The following is a 26110-nucleotide window of genomic DNA, read 5'->3' as shown; positions in this document are numbered from 1 at the left end:
AAGTACAATGGCAAGCAGGAAGAAAGGTAAACCACAGGAAAACAGGACCAGTCCCTGTAGAAGTTCCAAACTTCTGAGATATGTTCAGACAAAGCCTGCTATTAGGCCAAAAATCACCTGCCCCTGTTAACAAGAGCTTCTTGTTCTTGTCAGGTTTGGAGGTAGCAGTCCCAGGGCTTGGTCCTGACAAGCTGCTGCTCTGTAGGCTAAGCTTTCCCTTAGAAGCTCTGAGTACCTCTGAACCTATGGGAAAGGTCGCAATCAGAGTTCTGTGCAGCCATCATCGGTAAAATCTTTGGAGAGGCAGATGTCAAGTATAAGCTCCCACCTCAGAGCAGGATGAACCTACCCAGACATTTCCCAGGCCAGAGCTGTTTTCTCTAGAAAACAGCTGCTGCCAAAAACAGCTCCACAGCCTGCAGTCGCCTCCTGCTAAACCCACCTCTAGCCACTAGGGAGCAGCCTGTCACTGTCCCAGAGGCCTGTGCTAGTTTCCGGGGAATTCTTGGAGTTGTACTAATACTGCAGAAAAACTCGTTATTTTAGCCTTGGCTTTCAGAAGGTGCCAGTGACAATGGAGTATGTTGCCCTGGAGCAGTATTTTCAAGACATGCGCTGTGGAATTCATTTGGTCTAAGACCAAAATAAATATTTAATAAAGCAGAAAAAGGTCAGAGTACATCACACATATCATGGATAAACCAGATTTTGGTTTCTAATACCACTCCCATTAAAAGAAAGCCAGGGTTCCTTGCAGAAATGGCTGATTCCGGGGCTAGAGCAGGCTAAGCACAAGATAAGCCTGAAGCATCTTGTTAGGCTAGAAAAAAAAAAAAAGAAGTGCTCAGAAAAATAATAATAGCATGTCACCAGGATAGAGGAGCCAGCTTAACGGGTTTCTTGCCTGACTAAAGCTAAGACAATTTGTGCACCAAAATAATCAACTGGAACCACTGAAAAAGGCCAGGCTTGGTGGCTCGTGCCTGTAATCCCAGCACTTTGGGAGGTCAAGGCAGGCAGACTGCTTGAGCCCACAAGTTTGAGGCTACAGTGAGCTCTGATTGTGCCACTGCACTCTAGCATGGGTGACAAAGACTGTCTGAAAAAAAAAAAATCCATGTATGTATAATGAAAATTAAATGAATATTGCTTATAGCCATTACTGGGGAAAAAAATAAATTGGGAAGGAGGGGGCTTTTGCTTATAGTATATTACCAAATGCAAACTGTAAAGCTGGAGAAAGCGCTAGAATTGCAAAATCATTTTGCAAACATCAGAGTTAAAGATCAGTGCAGGGACATTTTCATGGGCAAGATTATTTGCATGGTCTGAAAGTGTACCTATACTGGTTTTACATTCCAGGTGGGGAGAAATACAGAGACACTGGACAATACCTTGACCAAGTGATCAAAATTTACCACTGTCAATGAGGGGGCAAATGGATATCAAGTCATTCTGGCAAAAATGCATACACTAATTCTAAATATGAGGAAACATCAAACTCAAAATGAGTTTTCTGTTAAAAAACAGAGGGCGGAACACTTGAGGTCAGGAGTTTGAAACCAGCCTGGCCAACATGGTGAAATCCTGTCTCTATTTAAAATACAAGATAATTACCTGGGGGTGGGGGTAGCACCTGTAATCCCAGCTACTCAGGAGGCTGAGGCAGCAGAATCACCTGAACCTGGGAGCCGGAGGTTGCAGTGAGCAGAGATCACACCACTGCATTCCAGCCTGGGCGACAGAGCAAGACTCCACCTCAAAAAAAAAAAAAATTAATTACATAAAAGATCAAAATGAGTTATGACAGCCATAGCCATGTCTGATTCTATACTAGGTTTACTGGAGGGAAAAAATGCTACAAAGGACATCATTGGGCAGATGCCAGGTTAAAGTATCAAATGAATGTTTCGAGAAAGTAGAGAACCGTCCTGCAGTTATGTAAGAGAATGTCCTTATTTTTAGGAAATAAGCATTAAAGTATTTAGGAGTAAAGGCCTATGATATGTGCAATTTACTCTCAAAATGCCTCAATTTTTTCTGAAGAAAGAGAAAGGGAGAGAAACCCTGACAAACGGGGCAAAATGTTAAGTGAACAACAGAGGAATTTGGGTAAAGTGTGCATGGGTTTTTTTTGTACTTGCAACTTTCCTAGAAGTTTATTTCTCAATAAAATATATTTTAAAATTCCTCCCATATAACTAAAAATGTCCTGGGAGTATTCTGTCAGCATTCACAGAAATACCCAGTTGAATACCTGCCATCCACACGGGTAGATCTCCAGCAATCCTGAACTCAACTCTGCTCTCCAATCGACATTTACACTCACTGAGTTGCCCTTCCGAAACTAGAAGAGTAGATTAAGCCCTTGAGTCTTGGATTCACTTCAATGAATAATCTGGTAAAAACAAAAAATCTAAGTGTGACTTCTACTTGACAGACAGCTGTGATGTAACTGGGACAAGGTGTGTGGAATTCTTTTTATACCAATTCTGTACAGAGAGTGCAAGAAGTGATGCTTCATATTTTATTTCCCCTCTGCCCTCCCATCCCACCCTTGGTGATGGTTGTACCCATTTGAGCATTTCTGAGCACATGACCATAAGTAAATCTTGAGAGAGGAGTGGAATTCTTGTCTAAAGAGTAACAGAAGGGGATTAGCTGCAAGGATAGCATAACTGTTGTGCAGGAACAGAAGCTGCCCATATCTTCTTGGTGGACAATGCATAGAAGACTTAGAATTATGGAACATCTGTCCCCCTAACCACCCTTTCCCACCCGTCTCCCAAACCCTCACTCCCACCCTATACCCCACACCATTAATAGTGTTAACAAAAGCTTAATCTTCCAGTTTTAAAGTGCAAATGATTTGGGTATGACTGCTGTTGCAACAGGTCTGAACAGAAAAAAATGAAGTCTTCTCTGTTTATGCGATGTTTTCCAGAATATAAAAGATGAGTTCCATGACGACAGGGCCCTCACTGAGCTGGCAGGCCCCTCCATGGATCACCGGCACCAAGGCGCTGTCCAGATCATTCATATACTGCGAGGGAAGGGGCTGGCCATTGCTCCCTGCTTGATAGCCAACCTACACCACAGAGAGAAAAGGAAGAGAGGTTACTCAACAGAGAAGGCTCTCCGGGGCTGAGGGCAAGGAGGCTGAGCAGGAAAGGAGATATCTTTTAGCCACAGGCTAGACACATGATAGTGAATACAAATTTATCCTCTTTTCTGGATTGTCACTTACCCTGTTGTTTACTCTTCCTGACCACTTGACAGCCATGAGGCAACCTGTTATGGTCTTAGTTTTCTGGGGAAGGGGAGAGGTGCATAAAAAGGTATGGAGTATCAGAAATAACACCTTAACCTTTGGTTGTGAAAATTAAAATGAGAAATATATAATGTACAACTCCCTAACATACTAGGAACGGAATATTTGTTCATGCATCAGTCTGTTCATCCATGCACCATCTTCTGAGCACCTACAAACCCAGAGATCCAAAGATGAATGTAACAGGGCCCTGTCCTCAAGAGGTTCACATATTAAGCAGAAAAATGCCTGTTCTTTGTTTTACATGAGGTAATTCTCTCCAGCTGGATTATCAGTGTCATTTGAGATAGGACCACACAATACTTCATTAGTATAGCATTGGGCAAGCCATTAAATAGAAAATAAATATTTGTTGATTGATGACTAGTCAGGAACTGGGGGCAGACACAGAACCTTTCATCATTCCCTGATAATGGAACAACACTGTGCTCAGGAACCAGTTTCTCCCCATAAGCGCTCAGGCTGGGAGCGGCTTGCTGCGAAGAATTAACACTTGGTGGGGAAGGGTAATCAAGATGAGCCTACACCCAAGTTCTAAGTGCCTCAAAGCTAAAGCGTTGAGGGAACAGAGAGGTTTGGCAATTTATAAGCAACAAGGCAGGACGTGGAAGGTCCTACCACATGCTCCCCTCTTTGCCCTACACTAAGAAGGAAATCAACTCCTTGGCATACAGGCGAAGAAGCCATAGTTCAGAAAAATACAAAAATACAAAAAAAAAAAAAGCATAAAAAGGCCGGGTGCTGTGGCTCACACCTGTAATCCCAGCTCTTAGGGAGGCAGAGGTGGGAGGATAGCTTGAGTCCAGCAGTTCGAGACCTGCCTGGGCAATATAGTGAGACGCCGTTCTCCACAAAAAGGAAAAAAACAAAAAGACAAAAAAAAAAGCGTAGACGCCACAGTTCAAATGCTTCTGACCAAAGCATCACATGTGGGTATCTGACCAAGCATCACATATGAGATGGTATCTGAACAAGCATCACATGTGGGTATAGTACTATTAAAGGGAGGGCTAGAATACTACATCCGGTCAGGCCACAAAGTCTCTGGGTTGATGCAGGAAAACTCCCATGTCAAAAACACAGACACTGCCCAAGGCCAGCTTTAAAAGCTACGGAAGACACGTCGTACCTGATCTGAGTCAAGTGTCACACGTAGTCCCAGTTTGGTCATTCCATCTTCTTTCAGAAGCTTCAGGTGAGGACAGAGAGCAAGGCAAAAAGCCTTGGCAACGTGCTCAGTCAGTCGACTGTGATCTGCAGGATCACTGAGGCAATTGTGCTGGTCATCATTTTCTAGGAAAAACACCTGTTCCCCAAACAGAAGAGATTTTTAAATTTGTTCCTGTATTTTGGGAAAAATAAATAGACTAGCTCACTGTATATGAGCACCCTGATTCTCCAAGATGTGCAAGAAGACCTGACAGGAACAGGACACCATAAGGTCCCTTGGCCAGGAAAAGTCAGGCACTGATGTCTTCCACCTAAAAAAAAAGCCAATCCCTGTCTCTCTGTCTCTGCATCCACAAAATGGCAGCAGTGGCCTGCCTATCTCCCTGAAAGCCTCCATGGTTGCAATGGCACATTCTTCTCAGAACTAGAAAAGGTCTCCATTTGGCATTGTGTGCCACTAACAGGTAATCCCTATATGTGGACCATTTTCCTAGAAAATGATCTTAAGTCTAAGAGAATGACTCTTATAGATGATGTAACCCAGCAGCTTTATTTTACAGTTACTCTTAGAAGGGAATTGACTGGCTCAAGTGCACAGAAGAACTTAAGAGACAGAGGCTGAGCCGAGCTGAGCCTAGCATCTGAGCCTTTTATTGCAGAGCTTTTTCCACCACACAGCCCTGCCACTGCAGAGGTGGAAGCTGTGTCAGCATGCTCACAGAGTCATGCACTGCACTGTGCACAGGCAGAAGCAGAGCACACTTGGAACTGATGACCCAAGTCCTAGTGGCATAGAGGAAGGGTCACGAGCAAGTCCCTTAGTCAAAGGACTAAAGAAAGTCAAAGGACTTTTTTTTTTTGTTTTTTTGAAACGAAGTCTCGCTCTGTCACCCAGGCTGGAGCACAGTGCTGTGATCTGTTTCTCCCCATAAGCACTCAGGCCAGGAGCGGCTTGCTGGGAAGCTCACTGCAACCTCCGCTTCTTGGGTTCAAGTGATTCTCCTGCTTCCGTCTCCCAGGTAGCTGGGATTACAGGCACATGCCACCATGCCCGGCTAATTTTTGTATTTTTAGTAGAGATTGGGGTTCACCATGTTACCCAAGCTGATCTCGAACTCCTATCCTCAGGTGATCTGTCTGCCTCAGCCTCCCAAAGTGCTGGGATTACAGGCATGAACTACCACACCTGGCCCAAAAGACTTATTTTATTTTTAAGATGCAAATATACGATGTTTCTATATAGCGACCCCTAGCTTACTGCTCCATAAGGGGCTTACACTGAGAGGACTACCAAGGAGGCAGCTCTGAAGCTTTGTGCCTGGATGCACTCGAGAGTGGCGGCATGAAGTGAGAGTGGGAGTCAGAAGACCTGGGCTCTGGCCCCTGCTCTGCCATTAATGAGCCAATATCAATTACAACGTTAGTCACATAACCTCTCTGAGGCCTGTTTTCTCATTTGCATCATAGGATGGACAGCTTACCTACCTCACTGCTACTGGGGAGCAAAAAGGAAGGAACAGAGGACAAACTGCTTTATAAGCCATAAAGTGTCTTCACGTTCCAGACTGTGTATTGCTCAATATGTGTCAAAGGGACGAATCATTACATGGCAAGTAACTAAAATCTCTTGGCTGCATATGAAAACATGGAGTCTGTTATGCAGGATGAATCCTTTAGGACAACTGCTCAGAACTGGAGAATCAGGTGAAATCTCTGCTATCAGGAACTAGCAATATGAACTTGAATAAGAGATTTAACTGTTTCCTTTTGTGTAAAACGGAAAAGCTTGAAGTCACAGAATTTTTTTTAATTAAGACTCTCAAAGCTGAAAAGAATCCTAGAGATTTTATAATTTAATCCTTTATTTTACAAATAAGTATACATGAAGTTCAAAAGTAATTAAGGGATCTAATATCTACCTGTTTACTCACTGAGAATAAACTTAAAAAATTTTTTTTGGCCGGGCACGGTGGCTCAAGCCTGTAATCCCAGCACTTTGGGAGGCCGAGGCGGGTGGATCACGAGGTCAAGAGATCGAGACCATCCTGGTCAACATGGTGAAACCCTGTCTCTACTAAAAATACAAAAAATTAGCTGGGCATGGTAGCGCGTGCCTGTAATCCCAGCTACTCAGGGGGCTGAGGCAGGAGAATTGCCTTAACCCAGGAGGCGGAGGTTGCGGTGAGCCGAGATCGCGCCATTGCACTCCAGCCTGGGTAACAAGAGCGAAACTCCGTCTCAAAAAAAAAAAAAAAAAAAAAAATTTTAAATTTTATTTTTCCTCCAACCTCTTGGGGATGAAGAGAATAAACTTTCTCATCTATATGATACCTATATACCTTTTTATAAAAAGGGTCACTGCCCTGCTCCTCTCATTCCCAGGTAAGCCTCTAATACAGCTTTCAAGTTAAGGAGCAAATTAATACAGTGGGAAAGAGCTTAGGAGTTGGCCAGATCTGGGTTTGAATCAGGATTTTGTCATTATTTATTTGCTTTGTAATCTTGAGCAAGTTAATGAGTCTCTGAGCTTTAGTTTTGTTTTTTTTTTAGGTAGAGTCTCGTTCTGTTGCCCAGGCTGGAGTGCAATGGTGCGATCTCAGCTCACTGCAACCTCCACCTCCCAGGTTTAAGTAATTCTCTGCCTCAGCCTCCCAAGTAGCTGGGATGACAGGTGCGTGCCACTATACCCAGCTAATTTTTTGTATTTTTAGTAGAGACAGGGTTTCATCATCTTGGCCAGGCTGGTCTTGAACTCCTGACCTTGTGATCCACCCACCTTGGACTCCCAAGATCTGGGATTACAGACATGAGCCACAACACCCAGCTGTTTTTTTTGTTGTTGTGATGGAGTCTTGCTCTGTCTCCCAGGCTGCATGGAGTACAGTAGTGTGATCCTGACTCACTGTAACCTCTGCCTCCTGGATTCTAGTGATTCTTCTGCTTCACCCTCCCAAGTAGCTGGGACTACAGGTGTGCACCACCATGCCTCAGCTAATTTTTGTATTTTCAGTAGAGACGGGGTTTCACTATGTTGCCCAGGATAGTCTGGAATTCCTGACTTCAAATGATCTGCCCACCTCAGCCTCCCAAAGTGCTGGGATTACAAGCATGTAATCCCACTGTGCCTGGCCTAGTTTTCTTATTGGTGACATAAATCTATGTTTTAAAGACCATGTTATCTAAGAGAGTTTAAATACAGAGTAACTGACCCAGCTTTCTGAAGAATACTACAAAGATGGTATGTACGACTCAGAGATGTACTCTTCTTGAGTTCCAATGCAAATAAATCTCTAAAAGCTAGTTCACAGGAAGGAGGATACATCAGATGGGTACAGGCTGCAACTGGTACCATTTCTTCCTGGTGATCTCAGATAGACCCGGGGAATTAGAGTACAAAAGGGAAACATTTTTCTCAGAGATTTTTTTTTTCCTTATCCTCCAGAGTCAAGCCAGAATGTGGCTCCTGGCCTAGCAAAAAGTTGTGCTCAAAGTGGGTCAAAGATGCCAAGTTTCATTTCCTTACCTCTGTCCATCTGATGACTTTTCCATTTGCTTTATATTCTGATCCATGGAATATCTTCACATTTGTTATAGTCTCCATGGACTTCCCATCTATAGGACTTACGACACTAAAATAGAGGCAAAGAAAAGATAGAAGCAGCTCTTAAAGTTAGAAAAGCCATTTTTCCTATCACATTTTCCTGCAGAAGTGTTCCTACTAATTACACTGGGTACCTTGCTAAACACACCTTTGCAGTACATCATAGCAAGAAGCAGCCATTGTATAAAAATGTACATGAACTGAGCTCTTGGGAAAGGATCTGTGCACTGAAATAATTCAAAGAACACACATGTGAAAAAGGAATCATTTTTCCAGGAGCCAGTTCTCTTTAATGTTTTTTTTTGTTGTTGTTGTTGTTTTTTGTTTTAAGAGATGGAGTTTTGCTCTGTTGCCCAAGCTAAAGTGCAATGGTGCGATCTCAGCTGACTGCCACCTCTCCTTCCTGGGTTCTAGCAATTCTCCTGCCTCAGCCTCCCAAGTAGTTGGGATCATAGGCGCACGCTGCCATGCCCGGCTAATTTTTTGTATTTTTAGTAGAGACAGGGTTTCACTGTGTTGCCCATGCTGGTCTTGAACTCCTGAGTCCAGGCAATCTACCCGCCTCAGCCTCCCAGAGTGTTAGGATTACAGGTGTGAGCCACCACGACTGGCCTAGTTCTCTTTAATGTAAAAAAACTGATTAATTAAACCTGCTCTTCTTCCAGGATTCCTTTTCAGTGAATGCATGGTTACCCGCTCAATCTTGTTTTCACTCGGCTCCTGACTCTGTAATAACAGTCATCATGATATATTATTCATGTTTGCATACCTGACTTACAAATGAACTTTGGAAGGGGAGGAAATATATTTTCACCTCGATGTGCCTGCTATATTCCCATTACTGACCCACTGCTTGGAATTTAGGAGTCTAATAAATATTTATTAAAAATTATTTGCTGGGCACAGTGGCTCATGCCTGTAATACCAGCACTTTGGGAGGCCAAGGTGGGTGGACTGTCTGAGCTCATGAGTTCAAGACCAGCCTCGGCAACATGGCGAAACTCCACCTCTACTAAAAATACAAAAAGATTAGCCAGGCGCGGTGGCTCACATCTGTAATCCCAGCACTCTGGGAGGCTAAGGTGGGTGGATCACCTGAGGTCAGGAGTTTGAGACCACCCTGACCAACATGCAGAAACCCCATCTCTACTAAAAATACAAAAATCAACTGGCCGTGGTGGCACATGCCTGTAATCTCAGCTACTCGGGAGGCTGAGGCAGGAGATTCACTTGAACTTGGGAGGCGGAGGTTGCAGTGAGCCGAGATCACACCACTGCACTCCAGCTGTCTCCAAAATAAAAGGATTATTTGACCAAGTTGCTAATTATGACAGCGCGAGTGAAAACAAGTATCTATGTTTCTGTCATAACACATTCCCCTTAGTGCTAAATTATCACTACTAGATTCCTGAATTGAAAGGCCACCTCTGATAGGCATTTCCTCCCTGAAATACAAGAAGTGTAAACATGTGGAAATTCACATTCATTCTGATGAGAATTCAAAATGATTGGTACAAAGATTCTAAACTTTCCCCCAAGAATTTTCAAGCCTGTTTGTGTTCCTGAATCTCTATGTATTAAAAGTCAAATCTTAAACTTCAATATCAGGCATTCACGTCATTTACTCAAAATTAGTTGAATTAAGATTAATTTCCAACTCACGAAATAACAATGCTAAAAAAAAAAAAAAAGCACCTTGGTTGTTTAGAATCCTTAAAAAAGGATACAAAGTTGGTTTGTAGTGTATAAATGCAATGTTTTCCAGCCTGTCCCTCAATGTCTGCATATGAGAGAAAGAAAGGGATGTGGGGGAAAGGAAATTGTCAAAGATGTCTCCAAGGTTTTGGCTTGAACCATTATTAGATCAGAGTTGCCAAAACACTGAGGAAAAATATAGGATTTGAAACCCAAGAAGGTGGTTTCAAGAGCTAGTCTTATCACTTCCTAGCTTTGTAGACGTGACAAGTTATTTAGCCTTTTGGTACTTGTTTACTCATTTAGAGAATGGAAATGTCAACACCTGTTATTATATCAAACAAAACAATGTTGGCAAAAAAGTATTGGTAAATCATAAAAGGCTCAGGTATTGTTATCTCAATAACTAAAGAGGGATTTTTTTTTTTTTTTTTTGAGACGGAGTTTCACTCTTGTTACCCAGGCTGGAGTGCAATGGCACAATCTCGGCTCACCGCAACCTCCGCCTCCTGGGTTCAGGCAATTCTCCTGCCTCAGCCTCCTGAGTAGCTGGGATTACAGGCACGCGCCACCATGCCCAGCTACTTTTTTGTATTTTTAGTAGAGACGGGGTTTCACCATGTTGACCAGGATGGTCTCGATCTCTTGACCTCGTGATCCACCCGCCTCCACCTCCCAAAGTGCTGGGATTACAGGCTTGAGCCACCGTGCCCGGCCCTAAAGACGGATTTTTTTGTTTCATCAACACTGCTACTCATACTCCTCTCAAAAATATGTATAGAAACTCCAGAAACTTACAAAACCAGGAATTTAAAATTCTATGTTAAGCATTTAAAGCAGTCTTTCTCTTAGGCAGGGCTTTCAGTAAAACTATAAAATACCAGTGTAGACAGCAGACAAAACCCAGAGCTTAGCCTACAATTAAAAGCCACAACAGGGACATGTGCTGCATTTACCCCTTGCTAACGTTCTTGTCATCATCCACCCACTGGATGTGGATGTGCTCCTGGGGATCCTCCGCATCCACCTTCCCACAGGTGATGGTGAAGTCTTTCATCTCTCTCAGTGCCTGCCTCAAGGAATCCATGTTCTCTGCAGTGATCTGGACCATAACGCCATCTAAGAATCAGTACAAAGCCAAAGGAGAGGCATATGAAACACAGCACCTGGCATCTAGCAAATCCCTCTGAGTTAAATGTAAACCTTTTCTCTGCTTTCCAAAGCTGACACAGAGGTTTTGCTTTTTGAGCTGAACCTCTTACTGAAAGTGTTTTGAGAAGCAATGCCAAGATGGGTTCTGCTTAAAACACTTGTTGATTTCACTTCAGACATGACTAAGAATTTCTCCTGAGACTACTTAAGGGGAAAACTTAAACACAGTCAAATTCTTCTATTGGACACACGAAACATCGTGTTCCTATTTTTGCTCCTGAATTTATCATCCTCTGATCATACTTATTTGTTTGCATCTCCAACTCTCTCGCCTTACTATGACTGCCTGGCTTAGAGTGAACACCTAGTAAATGTTTGCTAAATAAATCACTGAATAAATTATAGTAGTGGGCTTGGAGATATATCCATTTATTGACTAGCAGTAAGGCAAACCTACCACAGAGTTTCATATGGGCTACAATATAGCCAACAGATGGCAACTGTTTTTCAGCTGCTACCTGCCTGAGTTGAAGGCAAACACTCAAATTGAGAGTAAAAGTTGTCACATGCTGAAAAATTACTCTGCTTCATTGACACACAATGAAATAATTTCTAAACAGTCTCAATAAAAATTTCATAAATAGGCAGCCAGCTGCTGCACTGAAACACACAAGCGAAATGCAAGACCCAAGAAATTCCCAACCCAGACAATAAACACATAATTTTGAAACAGACTGCTTTGAATTGGTAAGGATCTATGTCTATCTTGTCTGTCTGTCTGTCTGTCTGTCTGTCTGTATCTATCTATCCATCTATCTATAGACGGTTGTCCAGATTGGAACGTAGTACTATTCACAGGAATGATCATGCACTCTCCCGGCCTCACAGGGTCCTCCCACATCAGTCTCTGAAGTAGCTGGTACTATAGGTGCATGCCACCATACCTGGCTCATTTTATCACTTTTTTTTTTTGGAGATGGAGTTTCGCTCTTGTTACCCAGGCTGGAGTGCAATGGCGCGATCTCGGCTCACCGCAACCTCCGCCTCCTGGGTTCAGGCAATTCTCTTGCCTCAGCCTCCTTAGTAGCTGGGATTACAGGCACACGCCACCATGCCCAGCTAATTTTTTTGTATTTTTAGTAGAGACTGGGTTTCACCATGTTGACCAGGATGGTCTCGATCTCTTGACCTCGTGATCCACCCGCCTCGGCCTCCCAAAGTGCTGGGATTACAGGCATGAGCCATCGTGCCTGGCTCATTTTATCACTTTAACAGCATTTAAGGGGTGTTTTAAAATCACTTTGTGAAGTCACAATTTCAACTATAGTCAACACTTGATCATACAGGCTTTAATTAGTTGCTTTTGACCAAATGACAGTTCAACTCCTAGATTTTCTGGGTGTGGTGGTTCACACCTGAAATCCCAGCACTTTGGGAGGCCAAGGCTGGTGGAACATTTGAGGTCAGGCATTTGAGACCAGCCTGACCAACATGGTAAACCCTATCCCTATTAAAAATACCAAAAAAGGCCAGACGAGGTGGCTCGCCCTGTAATCTCAGCACTTTGGGAGACTGAGACAGGCAGATCACAAGGTCAGGAATTCAACACCAGCCAGGCCAACATGGAGAAACCCCATCTCTACTAAAAAAAAATACAAAAATTAGCCAGGCTTGGTAGCATGCACCTATAATCCCAGCTATTCGGGAGGCTGAGGCAGAATTGCCTGAACCTGAGGGGTGGAGGTTGCAGTGAGCTGAGGTGGTGCCACTGCACTCCAGCCAGGGAGACAGAGCAAAAGACTCAGTCTCAAAAAAAAAAAAAAAAATTAGCTGGATGTATTGGCACACAACTGTAATCTCAGCTACTCAGGAGGCTGAGGCAGGAGAATCGCTTGAGGTGGAGGTTGCAGTGAGCTAAGATAGTGCCACTGTACTCCAGCCTGGGCTACGCAGTGAGACTCCATCTCAAAAACAAAAACAAAAACAAAAACCCTTTTAGATTTCCTAACAATTTCTTAATGGCATGTTTCTGTTATATAGTCAGAGTTGTAAATTTTAGTTGTAAAATATTAGTGCACTCTATGTTTCACTCACTGTTTGATTAAATTTACCAAAAGAAGACCAAAGCCAGTATCTATAAATATATGTAAGAATATCTGGGCCGGGCGCGGTGGCTCAAGCCTATAATCCCAGCACTTTGGGAGGCCGAGGCGAGTGGATCACAAGGTCAAGAGATTGAGACCATCCTGATCAACATGGTGAAACCCCGTCTCTACTGAAAATACAAAAAAATCAGCTGGGCATGGTGGTGTGCGCCTGTAATCCCAGCTACTCAGGAGGCTGAGGCAGGAGAATTGCCTGAACCCAGGAGGCGGAGGCTGCCGTGAGCCGATATCGCGCCATTGCACTCCAGCCTGGGTAACAAGAGTGAAACTCTGTCTCAAAAAAAAAAAAAAAAGATTATCTATGTATTTCTTTCTTTTTTGGTTTTTTTTTAGACAGAGTCTTGCTCTGTCACCCAGGTTGGAGTGGAATGGCGCTATCTCGGCTCACTGCAACCTCCACCTCCCGGGTTTAAGCAACTCTCCTGCCTCAGCCTCCTAAGTAGCTAGGATTACAGGCGCGTTCCACCATGCCCGGCTAATTTTTTGTATATTTAGTAGAGACAGGGTCTCACCATGTTGGTCAGGGTAGTCTCAAACTCCTGACCTTGTAATCTGCCCACCACAGCCTCTCAAAGTGCTGGGACTACAGGCATGAGCCACCACGCCCAGCATTATCTATGTATTTCTTCTTTTTTTTTTAAGATGGGGTTTCACCATGTTGGTCAGGCTGGTCTTGAACTCCCAACCTCAGGTGATCCACCCGCCTGGGCCTCCAAAGTGCTTGGATTACAGGCCTGAGCCACCACGCCCGGCCCTATCTATGTATTTCAATTAGCACACTGGAATCCAGCCCTAAGAAAGAACTGTTTTTACACAGGGCTTTGGAGTGAGCTACTGTAAAAATGAAAACCTGTCGTCATGTGAGGTAGAGTATATTTTCCATAGATGGCCATATCTCCCATCTCATTTTTCTACAATGCTGTCTTCCCATTTTCTCATGCAGAAGTGAAGTCTAATTCCTCTCCCTTTTCTAACACCAAAGTATGATGGAAATGACACAATATGACTTTTAAGGATGGGTCACAAAAGGCAATGCAGCTTCTACCTTGTTGCTGAACATTCATGTTTGGAGTCTTGAACCGCCACGTCAGAAGTCCGGCTATCCCAATACTACCAAGCTATGTTAAGGATTCCCCATGTAAGTACTCCAGTCACCACTCCTAGTCTTTAAATCATCCCAAGCCAGGCCTCAGTTGTGTGTGTGAACAAACCTTCATATAATTCTAGCTCCCAGTCATCAAATAACTTCAAGTCATCCCAACTAAGACTCCAAATATCATGAAACAGGGTTCAGCCATCCCTGCATTGCCCTATCAATATTCCTGATCCAGAGGATTAGTAAGCATGATAAAATGGTTGTTTTAAGCCATCTGTTATGAAATAAGAGTAACCAGATCAAAACACAATGAATAATCAACAAAGAAAATAAACAGTGTGCCAATTAGCCTTTAGTTTAATTAACTTTTGTCAACATATGTATCATGTGTAATTATAGCAAATTAGCAGCAAGCACATCCCATTTTGTACCCTAAATGATGACCACAACATTCTTGTGGACAGGAGAGACTGACTTTCATATATACACTTACATATTAATATTTGCATCCAATGATATATTTGAACTTAGTCTACATGCCCTCAGGTACCTTATCCTAGAGCTCTGAAAGGCCATCTCCTAGTGTTAATGTCACTTGTCACATGGTATCCCTACCACTTACTCCTTTCTTTAGAGAACTAAGCATTCCCATGGTAGTTTTAATTTGCTGAAGAGATGCTACTGAATAAATAGTAGGAGTCAGACATCTACAGCAGAAATGTCAAGGATTCCCTTTATGTTCAGTCGTTATTATGAGGACTGAATACTTCATTCTTTACCTTCCACAATACTGGACTTGGCAAGGTATCCAGAAGAGGATTTCAGAGCGCCACTGAACACAAAGAAACTGGCACCAGTCACTAAAACAGCAATAGAAACAGTTTAGTGAAGACAGACCCTCTACTGGAGGGACTGAAAACAATAGCAAAGTATTCAGAAGTTGAGAATTCCAACCATCATCATATAGAAAATTTAAAAAATCAAATCTATATTCCACAATAAACATGTAGCCAATAATTCTGATGCTTACAATAGCTTTGGGAATAAGGTTTTAAGATATGCTCCTCCATTTTGTTTTGTTCTTCCTCTAATTAAGAATCCAAGTGGCCAGGCCCGGTGGCTCACGCCTGTAATACCAGCATTTTGGGAGGCCGAGGCGAGTGGATCACAAGGTCAGGAGTTCAAGACCAGCCTAACCAGCATGGTGAAAAACGCATCTCCACTAAAAATACAAAAATTAGCTGAACATGGTGGCGTGTGCTTGTAATCCCAGCTACTTGGGAAGCTGAGGCAGGAGAATCACTTGAATCTAGGAGGCAGAGGTTGCAATGAGCTGAGATTGCGCCACTGCATTCCAGCCTGGGCAACAGAGCAAGACTCCGTCTCAAAAAAAAAAAAAAAAAGAAAAAAAAAAAGAATCCAAGTATCTCACAAGAAAAGGAATCTTAATGGTTGAGGCCAGGGGTTGGCAAGCTATAGCCTGCTTGGCCTCCAGCCTATTTTTATAAATAAAATTTTATTGGAACATAGCCATGTCCATTTATTTACTTATTATCTATGGTAGTTTTTGCACTAAAATGCTAAAGTTGAATAGTTGTTGACAAAAACCACAGGCTTGCAAAACCTAAAATATTTATCACCTGGCCCTTTGCAAAAAAAGTTTGCCACCCTCAATCTATCCATTGATTTTCAGATTTTTTTAAGATCAAATATATTCTGAAGATAGAAATATGGTTGCCAACTATTTTATCTGCCAAGTAGAGTTTTTTTTAAGTATCCATTTAAAAGACAAACTCTTTTACCACTCTCTCTTCATAAAAGAAAAAAAAAAGTTACATTTAGCTTTATAGAAACTTCACTGCACTACTGTCCTTATTTTTCCACATCTTACTTAAACTGAACTGGACTAATCCAACTTCCTACTCACTGGCCCTGCAATACTTTTAAGATGTGGTCATCCAGACTTTGTTAGACTCCTAGTGACAGGAGCCAACAATCCACAAGGCAACCCATACTACCTCTGGATAACTTCCAGGTTATACACTGTGCTCTCAAATTGAGCTCAAATCTGGCTCCCTGTAACTTTCACCCACTGGTGCTGGTTCTGGCACCAGTTTTGAACCTATAGAGAAAAAATTCAGCCTTATTTCCACATAATCAAACACTGTAAGAATAGATATGGCTATTTTTCCATCCTCTTCTAATATCTACCTTTCCAGGTTAAACATTCATACTTTATTCAAGAAGGCTTCCTTTAAACTAGGTTCCAGATTTCTCACAGGTCTTGAATCATCCTCTGGAGACCCTCTAAGTTTTATGACTATACTTAATGATATATAGAACTTATTTGAATATTCTAGATACAATATGACTAATAGGGAGCATTGTATCCTTAACACCTTATTTTGGATGCTGCATTTGAATATACATTTGCTAAATACCTTTTATACCTTTACTAAACAATTGATTTAAAAATACATTGGCCAGTTACGGTGGCTAACACATATAATACCAGCATTGACGCCAAGGCAGGTGGATTCACTTGAGGCCAAGAGCTCGAGACCAGCCGGGCCAACATGGTAAAACCCTGTCTCTACTAAAAATCTAAAAATTAGCCAGGCGTGGTGGTGTACGCCTGTAATCCCAGTCGAGGCAGGAGAATTGCTTCAACCTAGGAGGCAGAGGTTTCAGTGAGTTGAGATCATACTACTGCACTGCAGCCTGGGCAACAGAGCAAGACTTTCTCAAAATATCTATCTATCTACCTACCTACCTACCTACCTACCTTGAATAGTGACCTACTGTATGCCTACTAGACAAATGTTTCACAAAACATATGAAGGAATGCTAGTTTTGGAGAAACTCTGAGGAAAAAAAAGACTTGTGGTCAAATAAATTTGGGAATAGCTAGATGCTATCTTCCTTTTGAAAAATTAAATTACATATCACCTTGTTGGGTCTAAAAAGTCCCACAGTACAGGAGCCTGTTTAAACTTGTTTAGTACATTTTTTTTTTTTCTTTGAGACGGAGTTTTGCTCTTGTTGCCCAAGCTGAAGTGCAATGGTGTGAGCTTGGCTCACTGCGACCTCCACCTCCCAAGTTCAAGTGATTCTCCTGCCTCAGCCTCCCAAGTCGCTGGGATTAGAGGCATGTGCCACCAAACCCAGCTTATTTTTTTTTGTATTTTTGGTAGAGATGGGGTTTCATTGGTCAGGCTGGTCTCGAACTCCTGATCTCAGGTGATCTGCTTCGGCCTTCGAAAATGGTGAGATCACAGGTGTGAGCCACCATGCCTGGCTCTTTTTTTTTTTTTTTTTTTTAAGAGACAGGATCTTGCTGTGTTTCCCAGGCTTGTCTTGAACTCCTTAGCTCAAATGATGCTCCTGCCTCAGCCTCCCAAAGTTCTGGGATTACAGGCGTGAGCCACAGAGGCTGGCCAAACACGGGGTTTCTTTGATTAAATGTATTAAACAAGACTTATTTTTTCATGTGAATGGTTTTTTTTTTTTTTTTTTTTTTTTTTTTTTTAGACGGAGTTTCGCTCTTGTTACCCAGGCTGGAGTGCAATGGCGCAATCTCGGCTCACCGCAACCTCCGCCTCCTGGGTTCAGGCAATTCTCCTGCCTCAGCCTCCTGAGGAGCTGGGATTACAGGCGTGTGCCACCATGCCCAGCTAATGTTTTATATTTTTAGTAGAGACGGGGTTTCACCGTGTTGACCGGGATGGTCTCAATCTCCTGACCTCGTGATCCACCCGCCTCAGCCTCCCAAAGTGCTGGGATTACAGGCTTGAGCCACCGCGCCAATGTGAACAGTTTTTAACAGCATAGAGCCTGAGAAAACACTTTGGGTAATGCCCCTTAAGCAATGCAAAGTCGAATGTGCATTTGAATCACACAGACATCTTGTTAAAATGCAAATATTGATTAGCAAATCTGGGGTGTGGAGACCACATTCTGAATAGCACTGAACCTTCCTTCAGAATCCTATCAACATATTAATTAGCATTCTGTGGAAATACCATCCAACAAGCTTCAAATTTACCTAAACATACTCTCATTATGGGGCCTATTCTTACCTTCAAATGCCAGTGCTGGCCCTGTCAATATCCTAAGGGCATATTTTCAAAATATTTCCCTCAATAACAGATATCCCATTTGCAATTCTGAGTCTGGCCACTTGGGGAGTCAACACAATCCTGAAGAATATGGTTGGAAAGGTTAATTAATTTGTTTGTGGTCACCTATCTAGAAAGTGAGTGTTACAGGACTGAGGTATCTAACTGTCCAAGTCCAATATAATCTTCCATTATCCTCAAATGCTCACCTTTTCTGGGCTGATTGTGAATACTGATAGCCTGGGTCTGATAGTTTCCGTCATCATTCTGCACGCACACAAGATGAGAATCTGCCTTTTCATTGAAGCAGGCACCTCCTGCCAGAACATGCTCATTGGACTTGTTCATGGCTTTCATCATCTGCAATTGAAGAGGGACAACCTTACTCTAACAAGAATGAGCATTCTTCTGTCTGACATGGTGCAACTCCATCTTCTCAAAAACAAAACTAACAGAATAATATTACATATTAAAGTGACAAAGGGGCTACCAAATAATGAAAACAAAGTAAAAAATCAGTCACCATTAACAAATCAACATATATAAAAATTCTCTGTATATTTTATAACTGATTTGTACTATGACCTAATAAGCACATGACACATTTTGCATTCATTTTTTTGTCCTTTTATTGCTGCACTGAACTCAAGTAACTAAAATTAGTTTAGCTAATTGTAGTTTCTCCTATATACTGGATTCTCTGAGGATAATCTGAAATTCTAAGTTCAAAAGAATGTCCCATATTTAAGTGCATCTGCTCTCTTTATCAACTTCCAAAGGAGTGAACCTTCCTATATTTCATATATTCTAAAAATATATGAAATTCATTGTTTCTTAATTTTAATATTTATGTTTGAGATCTTCAATGAAATTAGTTACTAATATTTTGATTTATTCTTCTCAAAAGATTTAACATAATAATTCTGAACCTAATAAAAAAAAAATACATAGGCCACTTCTTTGCATGTAATAAGAACTCACCTTTGATGTTAAACTCCAGCCCCTGGCTGAAACAGACTAATGCTAATTTTTTGTCATTGTTATTTTATTTCCATAAAGAGTTTGACACCATTTTTTTTTTTAAGAGATGGGAGTCTCACTATGTTGTCCAGGCTGGATTCAAGCTCCTGGGCTCAGGTGATCCTCCCACTTCAGCCTCTTGAGTAGCTGGGATTACAGGTACATGCCACCTAGCCCAGCTCTGGGTTAATGATAATTTGTTTTTATTTCCCTTTTTTTCCTTCATGTCATCCCATTTGTCCAACTTTCTGATCTAATCCTTTAAATCGAGGCTTTAAAAATCTAATTGGAAACTTATTTTGTTTTACTCCCCTCTTCCTCCTATAAGTTGTAGTGCTGCGGTCCAGGCGCAGTAGCTCACATCTGTAATCCCAGCACTTTAGGAGGCTGAGGTGGGTGGATCACTTTAGGTCAGGACTTTAAGACCAGCCTGGCCAACATGGTGAAAACCCATCTCTACTAAAAGTACAAAAAAATCGGCCGGGCGCGGTGGCTCAAGCCTGTAATCCCAGCACTTTGGGAGGCCGAAGCGGGTGGATCACGAGGTCAAGATATCGAGACCAACCTGGTCAACATGGTGAAACCCCGTCTCTACTAAAAATACAAAAAATTAGCTGGGCATAGTGGCGCGTGCCTGTAATCCCAGCTACTCAGGAGGCTGAGGCAGGAGAATTGCCTGAACCCAGGAGGCGGAGGTTGCGGTGAGCCGAGATCGCGCCATTGCACTCCAGCCTGGGTAACAAGAGCGAAACTCCGTCTCAAAAAAAAAAAAAAAGTACAAAAAAATCACCAGGGCATGATGGCAAGCACCTATAATTCCAGCTACTCGGGAGGCTGAGGCAGGACAATTACTTGAACCCAAGAGGTGTAGGTTGCAGTGAGCCAAGATTGAGCTTCTGCACTCTAGCCTGGGAAACACAAAGAGCCTCCATCTTGGAAAAAAAAAAAGTTGTGGTGCTGTCAGAGTTGTTCGACTCCATCTTCAACAGGGGTTGGGTAAAATGAGGCTGAGACCTGCTAGGCTACATCCAAGGAGGTTGGACATTCTTAGTTGGGATGAGATAGGTCAGCACAAGATACAGGTCACAAAGACCCCACTGATAAAAACAGAGTGCCATAAAGAAGCTGGCCAAAACCCGTCAAAACCAAGATGGTGATGAAAATGACCACCGGTGGTCCTCACTGCTCATTACCTGCTAATTATAATATATTAGCATGCTAAAAAACACTCCCACTCACACATGACAGTTTACAAATGCCATGAAAATGTCAGGAAGTTACCCTACATGGTCTAAAAAGGGGAGGAACCCTCAGTTCCAGGAATTCCCCATCCCTTTCCCAGAAAACCCTTTGTTCGGCATATAATCAAGAAATACCAGGCTGGGCACTGTAGCTTACACCTGTAATCCCAGCACTTTGGGAGGCCGAGGCAGGTAGATCACCTGAGGTCAGGAGTTTGAGACCAGCCTAACCAACATGGAGAAACCCTATCTCTACTAAAAATACAAAATTAGCTGGGGGTGGTGGTTTATGCCTGTAATCCCAGCTACTCGGGAGGGTGAGGCAGGAGAATTGGTTGAACTCAGAAGGCGGAAGTTGCAGCAGAAGAATCGCTTGAACCTGGGAGGCGGAGGTTGCAGTGAACCAAGATGGTGCCATTGCACTCCAGCCTAGGCAACAAGAGTGAAACTCCATCTCAAAAAAAAAAAAAAAGAAAGAAAGACTGCAATACCTTAAATATACTCAGACAAGCAGCCCATGACATTGCTTTGCCTTAGGAGCAGTCATTCTTTTATTCCTTTACTTTTTTGTGTGCAGGTGGAACTTCACTCTTGTTGCCCAGGCTGGAGTGCAATGGTGTGATCTCGGCTCACTACCTTTGCCTCCTAGGTTCAATCGACTCTCCTGCCTCAGCTTCCCAAGTAGCTGGAATTACAGGGGGCCACAACCACAACCAGTTAATTTTTTTTGTATTTTTAGTAAAGATGGGGTTTCATCATGCTGGCCAGGCTGGTTTCAAACTCCTGACCTCCAGTGATCCGCCCACCTCAGCCTCTCAAAGTAGTAGGATTACAAGCATGAGCCACTGTACTCAGCCTATTCCTCTACTTTCTTAATAAACTTGCTTTCCCTTTATGGACTCAGCTGCGTGAGATCCAAGAATCCTCTCTTGGGGTCTAAACCTGAATACCTTTCCAGTAACAGTACCAAAGTGCTCCATTTGCCCGCTACCACCATCTGCATTGTCTCTATATATTTATCTGTTCTGAATATTTCATATAAATAGAACTATATTACATGTGACAATTGTGTCTGGCTTCTTTCACTTGGCATAAAGTTTTAAAAGCTCACCCACAATGTAGCACTTATTAATACTTGATTCTGTTTTATGGTGGAAAAACATTCCATTGTATGTATAGACCTCAATTTGTTTATCCATTCATCCACTGATAGACATTGGAGCTGTTTCCACCTTTCACCTATTTTTAATAGTACTATTATGAACATGTGTATACATGTACTTGTTGGAGTACCTTGTTTTCGATTCTTTTGGGCATATACTTGGGGGCAGAATTGTAGGGTCATATGGTAATCTATGTTGAACTTTTGGAGAAGGTGCCAAACTGGTTTCTTTTTTATAGTGGCAGAAACATTTTACATTTCTAACCAGCCATGTACAAGGGTTCCAATTTTTCTACATCCTCACCAACACTCATTATTTTCCTTTAAAAAAAAATTCTAGTTGGTATAAAGTGGTATCTCATTGTGGTTTTGATTTGCATTCCCATAATGACTAATGATGTTGAGCATCTTTTCATGTGATTCTTTTGTGAAATGTCTATTCAAGTCCTTTACCCATTTTTTAAAAACTGCCTGTCTTTTCTTGTTTTTAGAGACAGGGTTTTACTACGTTACCCAGACCGGCCTTGATCCTCCCACCGTAACCTCCGGAGTAGCTGGAACTACAGGTGCATACCCACTTTGCCTCACTGTCTTTGCTGTTGACATGTACGAGCTCTTTATATATTCTGGATACTAGACCCTTATCAGAGATATGATCTGAAAATATTTTCTCCCATTTTGTAGGTTGTCTTTTCATTTTGATAATGTCCTTGGATGCACAAAAGTTGTTAATTTTTATTAAATCCAATTCACCTATTTTTTTATTTTGTTGCTTATGCTTTTGGTGTCAGATATGACACCAAATCCAATACCAAATCCAACATCATGAAGAATTACTCGTTTTTGTCTAATAGCTTTATGGTTTTAGCTCTTATATTTAGTTTGTTGGTTGTTCTAACTTAGTTTTTATATATAGTGTGAGGTAAGCGTAAGTTTTAAAATTGAGAAGTATAAATCCTCCAATTTTGTTCTTTTTCAAGAACATCCATAAGGGGCTATTCAGGGCCCCTTGCAATTCCAGATGAATTTGAATACTGACTTTTCCATTTCTGCAAAAACGTCATTGAAATTTTGATAAGGCTTGCAATGAATTCGTAGATCACTTTTAGGATTGGCATCTTAACAATATTAAGTCTTCCAATCCATGAAATGTCTTTCCATTTATATAGGTCTTTAATTACTTTCAGCAATGTTTGTAGTTTTCAGGGTACAAGTCTTTTACTTCTTTGGATAAATTTATTCCTAGGTATTCTATCAATGCAACTCCAAGGCATCATCATCTCTTGGCTTTACTTTATTATAACTCTTGCAAAGCACCAGGGGTATCCAAACTATAATTGAATACTACTCTTACACTGACATTTATCAATCTCACTAATCCAAACCACTTCTACCAGGGTTTTCCAAAGGTTACTTTGAAATAATTCTTCTGCAAACAGGATGAGTCAGCTAGAAGATTTCTGCTTAGCAAAGCCAACTGACAGACACATTTAGGTTCTCATTTGCAATTTACATTTGTATCACATGAAAGAAACTAAGATGATCACAGTTTTAAAGAAATCATTTCTTCCGAATCATTAGGCTAAAGTGGTTTCTAATTTTGTCTACACTAAGCAGACTAAGAAACATTTTCAATCCAGACATTCTGAATAAATTAGCTGGCCTCAAAGGAAATAATCTCCTTGGATGTAAATTACAAGTCCAATGAAAGAAATTTCTTATTTCTTTAGAGATAAATGAATATATTTTATTTATCTTAAAATAATGCTCAGTTATGACAAGAGCAGAGTTTCCAAGATAATCAAAGGACCTTACTGACCATAAAATAAATTTACACTTGTCATATAATGATATAAACACTTGTCTATCCATTTTGGTTGTGCTATTCCACTGTCAATTCAAATTCTCAAATGTTTCTTGTATCTATACCTATCTTCACCACAGTTCATGGCTTAATTGCCTCTTTTCTGGACATAATGATCTTATAACTGGTTTTCCTACAGTCAATCCCTATCAGTTCTGATTCATCACATACAATGTTTCCATATTTATCAAAGCACAGCTCTACATCACATTTTCTCCAGCTTGTCCTCCATTCAGAATCTCAAGTTCCTATGCTCTAACCCCAAATCAGCTGTCCTGTCTTGCCTCCCTCCTACAGTAAACTTACATGCTGCTTACATGCAGGACTACTTCCTGAGGGACTACCATTTCCCATCCCTGAGGCTTTACATTACTATTTTCTTTTTGTTGTTGTTGTTTGGTTTTTCTTTTTTTTCTTTTCTTTTGTTTTTTTGAGACAGAGTCTTGCTCTGTTGCCCAGGCTGGGGTGCAGTGGTGTGGTCCTGGCTCACTGCTATCTCTGCCTCCCACGTTGACGTGATTCTCCTCAGCCTCCCAAGTAGCTGGACTACAGGCACCCACCATCACACCCATCTAATTCTTTGTATTTTCAGTAGAGATGGAGTTTGACCATGTTGGCCAGGCTGGTCTCAAACTCCTGATCTCAAGTGGTCTCTGTTGCCCAGGTTGGAGTACAGAGGCTCGATCTCGACTCACTGTAACCTCTGCCTCCCGGGTTCAAGCACTTCTTCTGCCTCAGCCTCCTGAGTAGCTGAGACTACAGGTATGCGCCACCACGCCCAGCTTATTTTTGTATTTTTAGTAGAGATGGGGTTTTACCATATTGGCCAGGCTGGTCTCGAACTCCTAACCTTGTGATCCACCTGCCTTGGCCTCCCAAAGTGCTGGGATTATAGGCATGAGCCACTGCGCCTGGCCAGTATGAAGACTTCTTTAACCCTTCAGTGAGACATTAATGTGATCATTCCCTTCTTTGAAATGCCATAGCACACTCTCTGTATTTTTCATATGCCATTATCCACATTCAATCTTGAATAATGCTTAATTGCAAGACTAACAATATTTTTGTTTTGTTTTGTTTTGAGATGGAGTTTCACTCTTGTTGCCCAGGCTGGAGTGCAATGGCACAATCTTGGCTCACTGCAACCTCTGCCTCCTGGGTTCAAGCGATTCTCCTGCCTTAGCCTCCCAAGTAGCTGGGGTTACAAGCATGTGCCACCACACCTGGCTAATTTTTTTAATTATTATTATTTAGTAGAGAAGGGGTTTCACCATGTTGGTCAGGGGGGTCTTGAACTCCTGACCTCAAGTGATCTACCCACCTTGGCCTCCCAAAGTGCTGGGATTACAGGCATAAGCCACCACGCCTGACCTTCGACCGACAGTATTTGAATACTGGCTTTGCTAGTAACTATCCACGTGCCTTCAGTAAACTTACTCCCAGGAACCTCTTCTATAAAATGGGATAATAAAAGTAACTATTTCACAGAGTTATGAGAGTTAGATAAATTAATGTTTACAAAGTGCTTAGGACAGCACCAAACATATAATAAGTACTGATTGTTAACTGAAATTTGTATGCTCATCTTCCCTACCCTGCCTACTGAACCTTAAAGCAACCTTAAAATCAGCAGCAAATAATTCAACCAAGTACCTCTTATACCTCTTATAAGACAATGAAATTAAGAACCTTTCCTAAAAGTTTACAAATTGCTGAGAATGACATACCAGTAAAAGGCAGAGAAACAACTGCTGTAACAACAGGATGTGCAAAGTAGGTAACATCTGTAGAGCACCAACCATGAGCCAGGCACTGAGCAGGCTGAGCTAAATGCCACAGGAGTACTATCTCAAAAGAACCATTTTAACACATCAAGCGCAACAGCATGAGCTTTACCTTCCTGTGTTTCCCACCCTTGGAGTCACTGAAAATCACAGGAGCCAATTAAAAGAATATAGTTCTATGAATGATTGTGCTGCAGAAATGGGTGAGGAGGTGTAATATCTAATCCATCTTCGAGTTAACACACCACGTACTTCAACTTCCTGAGATCTCATGTTTAAAAAATGACAGTTTTTTTAGTCTTTCTATTTGAAATGGAAAGGATTTCTACAGGAATTTAAGCAGGGCCTTGAGGAACAGCTACAATTTGTGTATGTGTTAGGCTTAGCATAGGGCCTTTGTCATGGTAGGCACTCCATAAATACTTGCCGAATATACTGATTAGTAAACTAAATAAGTAAGAATACATTTGGATGGTTTGTAATAGTCATAAAACTATATTAAGAGTTAATGTGGTTAGCATGATATTTTTAACAAGATCTTGGTTCACTTGTAATTAGTGTCATATGGATTGGGTATTTAATAAAATAAGTTTCTGTTTTTGTTTTCATTTCTGAGACAGAGTCTTGCTTTCTCGCCCAGGCTGAAGTGCAGTGATATGATCACCGCTCACTGCAGCCTTGACCTCTGGGGCTCAGGTGATCCTCCCACCT

At 41.8% G+C, this 26110-nt stretch overlaps 1 protein-coding gene across 4 annotated transcripts in view; it reads right to left on the bottom strand.

The window, feature by feature from the left end:
- Positions 1-623: 623 nt before the first annotated feature.
- Positions 624-26110, bottom strand: part of ZFYVE9 (zinc finger FYVE-type containing 9) — a 227987-nt gene continuing 202500 nt past the window's right edge. For 2 of the 4 annotated variants that reach the window (XM_039473682.2, XM_039473683.2), the window contains 6 exons: positions 18538-18688; positions 14990-15070; positions 10754-10916; positions 8025-8130; positions 4461-4637; positions 624-3088 (listed from right to left, as the gene is read on the bottom strand). In XM_039473682.2, coding sequence (XP_039329616.1) covers positions 2927-3088; positions 4461-4637; positions 8025-8130; positions 10754-10916; positions 14990-15070; positions 18538-18688 — 840 coding nt within the window. In that variant the 3' untranslated portion in view covers positions 624-2926. The remainder of the gene's footprint in view (positions 3089-4460; positions 4638-8024; positions 8131-10753; positions 10917-14989; positions 15071-18537; positions 18689-26110) is intronic. The other 2 variants (XR_012512411.1, XR_012512412.1) reach the window with 2 other exon arrangements.

The sequence above is a fragment of the Saimiri boliviensis genome, chromosome 11 (assembly GCF_048565385.1).
Source record: "Saimiri boliviensis isolate mSaiBol1 chromosome 11, mSaiBol1.pri, whole genome shotgun sequence".
Taxonomy (NCBI): Eukaryota; Metazoa; Chordata; class Mammalia; order Primates; family Cebidae; genus Saimiri; species Saimiri boliviensis.
This window is presented reverse-complemented; position numbering and strand designations above follow the sequence as displayed.